Raw genomic sequence first — 9,624 nt, forward strand, 5'->3', positions numbered from 1 at the left:
TCTCGGGCTCGCCCCTGGAGCTCTGCGGGGCCGAGCGCGTGAGACGCCGAACACTGGCGGCGCATGCGCAGAGCCGCGCGCAGCTCCCGCGCGCCCGCTAGACCCCGCCCGAGCCCTCGCGCGCGCGCAACGCTCAACCACCACCCCCCGAGCACGCGCGGCGGCGCGGTGACGTAAGCGCGCCCCGCCTCCCGCTATAAAAGCGGCGGATGGTGGCGGGCGCCATTGTAGTGCGCCAGGCCCGGCCGTGCGGAGCGGGCCCGCAGCGCCTCCGCCTCTCACGCCGCCAGCGCTCTCGCTCCTTCTCTCTCTCTCTTTCTGTCTCTTTTCTTTCCCTTTCCTCTTCTTCCTCCTCTTCTTTCCTTTCCCTCCCCTCCTCCCCCCCCCGCCGCGGACATGCCGCGCGTCTACATCGGCCGCCTGAGCTACCACGTCCGGGAGAAGGACATCCAGCGCTTCTTCAGCGGCTACGGCCGCCTGCTCGAGGTCGATCTCAAAAACGGGTGAGCGCCTTCGTCCGTGCGCCCCTGCCGAGGGCCCCGGGCCGGCCGGGCCCGTCCATGTCGCGGCCGCTGCCGCGTGGCGCCGGCGCAAGATGGCGGCCGGGGGGGAGCGGAGCGGGGGGGCCGCGGCATCGTCCCGGGGCCTCGGCGTGCTCCGGGGGCCGGGGAGTGGACCGGGGAATGGACTGGGGGCTGCGGCGTGCACCGGAGATGGCGGAATGGGCCGTGGAATCGACCGGGGAATAGACCGAGGGTCGTGGCGTGCACCGGGGACCGTGGAATGGACTGGGGAGTGTGGAATAGACCCGGGAATGGACCGTGGCCCGCGGCGCGCACCGGGGCCCGTGACATTGTGCTCCCCCCGCCGCCGCCTGACCGGGCCTTTCTCCTGTGCCCAGCTACGGCTTCGTGGAGTTCGAGGACTCCCGCGACGCCGACGATGCCGTGTACGAGCTGAACGGGAAGGACCTGTGCGGGGAGCGGGTTATCGTGGAGCACGCCCGCGGCCCCCGCCGCGACAGGGACGGCTACAGCTACAGCAGCCGCAGTGAGTCCGGGCCCGTCCCTCCCCGCGGGGCTCGGGGCAGCGGCGGGCAGGGCCGGGGGCGGGCAGGGCTCGGCTGGCACCGAGCCCCGGGCTGGGTGGGCAGGGTCGTTAGCGGGGGGTACCCGGTGCACCGCTGGGGCTGCAGCGTTTTCCTCGGCACCAGCAGCGCACTCGGGTATCCCGGAGCAGTTGTGGCTCCCAAATCGTGGCCTTGTAGAAAGGGTTTGCTCTGCTAATTAACGGCTCCAGTATTCCTGGGAGCATTTAAGATGTAACAGCGATGTTGCATCAGTAATGTTAGTGTATAAATATCGTTGTGTAACTGGGGGAGAATCGCTCAGCTGTGAACTTTGATGTGATTGATTCAGTTGGATATATGGGAGGGGCGGGGGGAGGTTTTGGAGCAGGAATCTGTTGTGCTGAAGGGGGGGTATTGTAAATATTTCTGTGCTCAGCTCGCTCGTGTAGCTTCTTGAGCTGAGCTGTTTAGAGCTGGAACGGCCTAGTACTGTAACTAAAAGTACTACGGTTGATTTTTCGGTGGTGTTTGGAATCGTGGTGTTGGGGGGGGTGGGTTTCTGTCTTTTTAAAAAAATCAAATGTATTATATTGTTTTAAAATTGTTGCATGTTCAATTCAAACTTTTTAACAAGTCCTTGATGTTTCAATTTAAAAGTGACCAGTGGGGCTGAGGCTGTGTCCACTGAGGCTAAGATGACTGCCTTTCCTGGCCATGGCTTTTCCATACATTGTGTGACCCTTGCCCTATGACCCTTTGGCTGACCTTACCGGAAGCCATGACGACAGCAGCCTTTTGCCATTAGACGCAGGGTGATGGTGAGGATTCCAAGGGTTAGACAAAACTGGTTAAACTGAACTAGGTGACTGTTACCTTGCGTGTTTTGTGGCCAAACCACCACCAAAAACCTCATACTGTGATGTAAGTACTTAGTGTAACTAGTAAACGTTTTTGTAAAATGTAGAAATGCATGTAATCAGTTAAGTTTTATATTTTACAATGTTCTGTAAAATAAAACTTAGCAAGGTGAATCTAATAAGGAGCAGTCACTCTCTAACAGATCATAGGAGCACAGACTTGTAGGATGTTAGTCTGTTTGATTTGCCATTAATATAGATCATGGCAAAATTGCAAAGTTTATTGGAGGCTTAGCGAAATAAAGTCCTACTCCAGTAAATATGACTGTTAAACTAACTTTTTCAGAACATTGATCCTCCTTCGTGCTAGGAGCCAACCTAACTTTGTTTCTTTGTACATCAAGGTGGGGGTGGTGGCGGATATAGCAGTCGGAGACAATCGGGACGAGATAAATACGGACCGCCCGTTCGTACAGAGTTCAGGCTGATTGTTGAGAACCTTTCCAGTCGCTGTAGTTGGCAGGATTTAAAAGTAGGTATTGATGTTCTGTGTTTGGAGTCTGTTGTGAATATCAGGAAGCAATAGCTTCCTTTAATAGCAATGTTGGTTTTGTTGCAGTAGAATAATTTAAAAGTGTTTGTGTGCCCTGAGTGCTGTTTGCAGAACCCCCCTGTTCTGTAGCTGCCCTGTGCTTCCTGCAGGATTTCATGAGGCAGGCTGGGGAGGTGACCTATGCAGATGCCCACAAAGAACGTACAAATGAAGGAGTGATCGAGTTCCGCTCGTATTCGGACATGAAGCGCGCCCTGGACAAGCTGGATGGCACAGAGATAAATGGCAGGAAGATCAGGCTGGTGGAGGACAAGCCACGCTCCAGCCACAGGCGATCCTACTCCGGCAGCAGGTCCAGGTAACTCGGGGGCACACTGCAGCAAAAATGGTGCAGCAAAAATCAGCATGGGGATGGGTGCCCTACCTGCAGGGGTCACCCTCAGCTGATGGTTTAGGAATAGGAGGCCTTAGTGTAGAAGGAAACATTTTACATCAAACAGCAAAGCCACGTTTGAGCAATTTTCCACGTGTGAAACCTCAGATGTGATTCACTGACAGTATGTTAAACCCACCATGGTGGGACCACCCTTGCTTCTGAGAAGTTCTGTAGCAGCTTTTCTCTGTTAGATTATGCTACTGGATAGCACAGTGTATTAGATACAATCAGGAGGGTTCTTCCCTGTGAGGATGGACTTCCCAGAGCAGCTGTGGCTGCCCCTGGATCCCTGGAAGTATCCAAGGCCAGGTTGGGTGGGGCTTGGAGCAACCTGGAATAGTGGCAGGTGTCCCTGCCCATGGCAGGGGTGGAACACAGTGATCTTTGAGATCCCTTCCATCCTGTACTTGGTGATGGAGGGCACAACCAGGCAAAGAGAAAGGGCATGACATTTTAAATGTCTGCAGGTCACGATCCAGGAGACGGTCTAGAAGCAGAAGTCGGAGGAGTCGGAGCAGCCGCAGCAGGTCTCGCAGTGTCTCCAAAAGCCGTTCCCGGTAAGTGCCCCAGAGTTAACACTGTCAGTGCAGGAACTGCCGTGCTGACAGATGTTTACAGCTGCTGGAAGTGCATTGCAGGCCATGCAGAATAAACTCTCTCCCTCTCTCTTTCTTTGAAAGATCTAAATCCAGGTCACGAAGCAAAGACCGCTCCCGTTCCCGATCCAAAAGCAGGAAGTCCAGATCAAAGAGCAAATCCAAACCCAAGTCTGACAGGGGGTCACGCTCACACAGCAGATCCAAGGAGAAGTCAGAGAAGTCCCGGTCCAGATCCAGATCCAGGTCTCGATCTCCCAAAGAAAATGGTAAAGGGGATGCTAAGTCTAAGTCCAGGTCCAGGAGCAGGTCTCGCTCCAACTCTCCGCAGCAGCAGCCGTCGGCCAAGGCTCGCTCCGAGTCACCGCCCAAGAGAGCCGCCTCCAGGTCCCGCTCCAGGTCCCGCTCAAAGTCCCGCTCACGATCAAGATCCAGTTCAAGAGATTAGGACTACAACTCTCCTCTCACCTTGCACACTATTATGGAACATTTTCCTACCTGTCAGGCCATTAATGTTATGTTAGTACTTCAGAAGTTGGTTTTTTCTCTTGCAGGAGTGAATGGCCTAAGAACTAAGGCATAAAGGTTTAATTTCTATCCCAAATTTGACAATACCAGGTGGAATGGTCGTACAAAGCAGGAAGAGTCCCCATTTTGTAGAAATTGAGTTGAAAGTTTGATTTTATAGCATTTCTGCAGGAGTAACTTAACTACTCTTAAATGCAAAGTGGTTTTTATATTAAAAATAAACTGAATATAAACAGGCTTAAATATGGGCTTTTTGAAAATATCCTTTTTTCCTATTTTTTTTTTTTCATGGCATTAGAACCATGGGTGTCATTAGCTTCATAGGTTTCAGCTTGCTGCCAAAGGCAGGATTGCCTTGCTGGGCAGGTCACACAGTTTATCTTAATTTTGGAAGGAGTCAGCAAACTGTATAAACCAGTAACAGTACTAGGAAGATTTTAGACCAGCAATAAACTCAAGTTGGAGGACTTATGTTGTACCTTGACTTGCCAAAAGAACATTCCCCCCATACTGAGACTGTATTAAAGGTGACAAAGGTACTCTGGAACCTGTATCCTACAGTATTGCTAAAACCCCCTTTGTTCCAGACTTGAAAGAATAAAAGCTTTCTGACGTTTCTTGCTTGAATCTCAAGTGTCACTGTTGTCAGACACGAAAGTGTCTCTTGGCTGTGGTCCAAGTCCTTAGTATGCTGTATGGTTTGTCAGCCTCTGAATCCCCATTGGACATGAAACCCAGGTAAAGAAATCTGTCTTCCCTCCCCTTTGACTCACTTATGTTAACGTTTTGCTTCAGACTAGGAGAATATAATCCTCTTGTGTGTAGGTCCGAACTTTATTGGAAATGTAATCTCTTGGAGCTAGAGTTCTAGTTTTAACAAAGGCTTTGCTAAACCACAGTTGCCAGTTCACTTAAATTGTGGAATAGGACTCATCCCAAAAAATCCCCTTTATAGTTAAATTGATTTTTGTAACATGCAGTAGCAAACATTAGAACTGCCTTGTACTCTTTATACAACGTGTAGTTTGACTTGTATAAAATTAAATTGGTGACTCAAACTCTTGTGTTCATTGCAGTGAAATGGGATTCTTGCTCTGCCTTGTGCTGGGGAAATCACAAGGTACCCTGCTTTTATGGAAAAAACTACTTTGGTTTAGTGAGAGACTTGGTAGCTCTTGACAGGCTCTTGGTGGTGTGCTTGAAACCAGCACAAGCTCTTTGTGTCCCAGTGTGTCACCTTGTCCTTTCTGCAGGTGTGGCTGGGTGTGACAGCTGCACCTCTGGTCCCACCTTCCACACCTGCCCAGGGGAATTGGGTCAGCACCGTGCACATGGGAAATGTGACTTGATGCCAACTTGTCTTTCCTGGAATTTCTTTATGTAAACAATTCTCCTGAAATTTCAGTTTCTCACCATTTCCTGATGGTCTCTGAAAAGCTGCATTTTGCCTGTTGCAGGTGAGTGTCCATGCTGGGGTCCTAGGGAGAGTGGTGAGGTCTGAGTTCACCTTCCTGGAACCTGAAGTGGTTCTGTGCCTGGTGTTGCCGTAAGATCAGGTTATCAGCCTGGCTGCTGCAGTGCTATCTGCACCTGACCCTGGTGGTAATTTGTGATAAGGAGTTCTTGGGTTAAATTGGAGCTGTTTGCTGAGGGTGGTGTATGTTAGCATGAATACAAAAATGGTGTGCAGTGTTGATTCCTGCAGGATCTCTGATTGGGGGGTGGGGAGTACAGGGGGTTTCTTTCAGAATTCACACTGGGCAAGAACAGTTAAGTTCAGGTTTACAGCCTAAGATACACTTGAGGACATACTTATTTGAGTTAAGCTGCTTTGGTTATACTTCTGATCATGGAGTAGATCAGATTTGAGAGAGAACTGCTCCTCTTTGTAAAGCAACTTCACAGAGAACTCTGGTAAAATACACATCACAGTCCTCAAAAGAAGGATTGAGCTTGGAGCTCAGCAGGTTGAATGTGCATATTCCCAGTATGTGTGATAACAAGATACTGACCATTACTTTTTTGTAGATACATTTTCTTCTTTTTAAAACTGACCCCAGTGCCAGCCTGAGGCTGTTCTGGCCACTCTGGGGCCGTGGGCACCCCAGCCTTGGTCAGCAATGCAGAGATGGCTCCTAACCAGCTGCACCCAGCTTTCTGAGCCAGGATTTTTTGTTTTGAGCTGTATTGAGTGCTCCTTATTTATGAATTACAGGTCCCAGCTAATGCATGACTCTGAAATTCATTCACACCACTCATACCAAGACTCAACTTCTGGGCATGATTCTGGGTGATTTCTTGACTCTTGTTCACAGAAAGTGACTTTTGCAGGGTTGTCTTGTCTAATTTAGAATATCTTAAATACTCTATATTCATTGTAAAAATGAATGCCAGATTGCATTTAACCAATTTACCTGGAACTCCTTTAAATATCAGGATTTCTTTCTGTGTTACTGGAGCCACACTGTCTTGTCTCCTTTGGCTGCTGCCCTTCACTGTGCCAATGAAGCAGGAATTCCTTGGCATGACTCACCCTTCTGGATGGGTTTCCTCTGGAAAGCCAGGAGGATTTTGGTAGTGCCAGATCCTGAGTCAGGCAGTGAAGTGCATGGCTTGTGATAATGCTGTAAGGAACCAGCAAAACCCAAACACCCTCAGTGGTCCAGCTCTGCCAACAGCACTTTTTGTGGGAGTGGAACACTGAGGCTGGTGTGTGCTGGTAATCACAAGTGTGATTATTCCTGAGATCTCTTCTGGGTGTGATGGAAGGGGTTGGGATAATTCTCCATGCAAGGGTAAAAGGCTACAGGACCTTCATGTGGGTTGCTTTGCCTGCAGTAGCAGCAATAGTTTGATGGGGAAACCACCTGACCTTGTCATAACTCAGTTCATAACCTGACCCTGGACACAGTCTTTTGGGGATGTGGTTCAGAATTGGGCTACCTGACTTTTTTTGGGGGGGGGAAGTTGGTTTTTCGTTGTTGCTTTTTTGTGGGTTTCTTGGGGTTTTTTGGGTTTTTTTCTGCATTTGGTATAATAAATATTAATTTGTCTTTAAAAATACAGAAGAGAAACCTGCCTTGTCATCAAATGCAGGATTGACCAAATCTAAGTGTCCTGTAGCAAATTGTGAAAGAGAAATCAACACTACAGTTAAAAGTGAAACTCAGAATCTGGGACTGTATTTGCAGTCTGGTGTGATGGTGTTCACAGGGGTTTTTGGATGAGGGAAGAGACGAGGATTTTACTCCACGTTTCAGAAGGCTTGATTTATTATTTTATTATAAATATTACATTAAAACTATAGTAAATGAATAGAAGAAAAGGTTTCACCTCAGAGGGCTAGCTAAGCTAAGAATAGAAAGGGAAAGAATGATAACAAAGGCAGCTGCCTCAGTTTCTCTGCCCGAGTCAGCTCTGCTGTCACTGGCCATTAATTACAAACATCCAACATGGGCCAATCACAGATGCACCTGTTGCATTCCACAGCAGCAGATAACCATTGTTTACATTTTGTTCCTGAGGCCTCTCAGCTTCTCAGGAGGAAAAAATCCTAAGGAAAGGATTTTCTTGAAAAGATGTCTGCAGCACTCTGGTCCTGGCCTTTTCCTATATTTGAAAAAGCATCCTTCCATGTGCTTTGTTTTTTGACATAAATGCAAGTTTTGGCCTTAAATCATAGAATCCCAGACTGGTTTGGGCTGGAGGGACCTTAAAGCCACCCAGTGCCACCCCCTGCCATGAGCAGGGACACCTGCCACCAGACCAGGCTGCTCCAAGCCCCCTCCAGCCTGGCCTTGGACACTTTCAGGGATGGAGCAGCCACAACCTCTATTTGATTCCCTTTTTATTTTACTCACAACTTCTGTGTCTGATGTACACTAAAATAAGTCTCTCACCTTGCAATATCACTGCTTGGAGCAGAGCTGAGGGTCCTGAGTAAGTGACCCTCCTTTTTCCTACTATAACATTTCTACCTCTCCATTCTGTGGTTTCAGATTTTGTTTATAATTTGTTTATAATTGGGACAGAGATTACTCTGTCCCAATGCTGATTTTAACAACCTTTAGATCAGCAATGGGGAGGAGCATTTAAAACAATTCTTGGATTTCTTTGTCACACATGGAATAACTTGAACTATTTCCAATTCCTACTAAAGTGTAGTTTAGGTTGGCACTGTAACATCCACAGAGCAATTTCGTACATCAAAGAGCAGAAGTCATGAAAGCAGGAACTTGCCTGAGGAGCCTGGAAATCCCAACAAATAGCCGAGGTGCTGGGAATGTCTTTGAGAGGTGATGCAAACCCTGGGATCATTGGAAACATTCATCATTTGGATGTGGTTGGTGATAAAGTTTTTCCTTTGGGTAAGAACTGAGTACAGTGATTTCAATCCAAAATACCAAGAACAGTGGAGGGAAAGCTGCAGGTGACACAAGGGTTGGGAGTAACAGCCTGTGCTGGCATGTGGATGGAGTGGGGAGGTTGTAGAGTTATTACTGGTGTGTGCAGCTCCTGGAACAGGATCATCCTGCAAATGGGAATAAGAAGTTAGTGCTGTTGAGCCTCAGCAGCTCTGCTGTGTCCTGGCTTTGTCAGGGCTCTTTAAAGCAAACAGGAACGTGTTACTTTAACAGGTGAGAAGCACAACTAACACAAATAATGCTCTGTGTAGTGGCAGCAGTTCGGGAATTTTATCTGTGTGTCCTTAGGACCATAATGGTCACTTTTACACCATGATCAGCCCTTTCCTCAACCCCTTTTTTTGTGGTTAGGTGAAAATTATGAAATAGCAGAATATGGGCTCAACTCTCCCAGCTCCCTCACACTTTATAGGTTTGCAAAATGTGTGTGTAGGTGTCAGAGGGGAAGTTTCCGCTGTTTCATAATCCAGTAAAGATTTGCAATAAACAAACTGCTCTGGAGTGGCTCATCAACTTCCACCCTTTTAGCAACATCTGTCTTTAGAAGGAATGGCAGAGCTGTTGGTATCATCCACACCACAGAAAAAAGCGCTGATCACAAGAGATGTTTGCAGCTCATGCATGACTCAGAGTAGTTCACACCAGCTCCTACTAGGACTCAACTTTTGGGCATGATTCTGGGTGATTCTCTGACTCAAGGGCAACTTGACTCTGGTTCACAGAAAGGGCTTTTGCAGGGTTGTCTAATTTAGAATATCTTAAATACTCTTTTTATTCATTTTAAAAGCAGACACTTACGTCTTGCTCCAGTGTTTTTCCTTTGGGTAAGAACTGAGTACAGTGATTTCAGTCCAAAATACCGAAAACAATGGAGGGAAAGCTGCAGGTGGCACAAGGGTTGGGAGTGACAGCCTGTGCTGGCATGTGGATGGAGTGGAGAGGTTGTAGATTTATTACTGGTGTGTGCAGCTCCTGGAACAGGATCATCCTGCCAATGGGAATAAGAAGTTAGTGCTGTTAAGCCAGGAGGCGTTCAGTGGGTCACAGCTCAGGGTGTGAGCTGTGTGACCACAGTGCACAACTGCACCCAGGGAGCTGCTGGGGCAGGATGGGCTAAGGTGCAAAGTGCTTTCACAGCTCTTGTGCTCCTTGTTCTGCTCA

At 48.3% G+C, this 9,624-nt stretch overlaps 1 protein-coding gene across 1 annotated transcript; it reads left to right on the forward strand.

Moving 5' to 3' along the window:
- Positions 1 to 220: 220 nt before the first annotated feature.
- Positions 221 to 5,097, forward strand: SRSF6 (serine and arginine rich splicing factor 6). The gene is made up of 6 exons (XM_063172124.1): positions 221 to 503; positions 902 to 1,050; positions 2,331 to 2,458; positions 2,629 to 2,837; positions 3,383 to 3,472; positions 3,596 to 5,097. The coding sequence occupies exons 1-6, from the start codon at positions 397 to 399 to the stop codon at positions 3,957 to 3,959; spliced, it is 1,047 nt and encodes a 348-aa protein (XP_063028194.1). The 5' UTR covers positions 221 to 396; the 3' UTR covers positions 3,960 to 5,097.
- Positions 5,098 to 9,624: the final 4,527 nt, after the last annotated feature.

The sequence above is a fragment of the Melospiza melodia genome, chromosome 19 (assembly GCF_035770615.1).
Source record: "Melospiza melodia melodia isolate bMelMel2 chromosome 19, bMelMel2.pri, whole genome shotgun sequence".
Lineage (NCBI taxonomy): Eukaryota > Metazoa > Chordata > Aves > Passeriformes > Passerellidae > Melospiza > Melospiza melodia.

Coding starts and splice junctions, on each gene's coding strand:
- SRSF6 (XM_063172124.1), top strand. CDS start 397: ATGCCGCGCGTCTACATCGGCCGCCTGAGCTACCACGTCCGGGAGAAG. Junction 504..901: donor GAGGTCGATCTCAAAAACGG/GTGAGCGCCTTC, acceptor TCCTGTGCCCAG/CTACGGCTTCGTGGAGTTCG. Junction 3,473..3,595: donor GTCTCCAAAAGCCGTTCCCG/GTAAGTGCCCCA, acceptor TTTCTTTGAAAG/ATCTAAATCCAGGTCACGAA.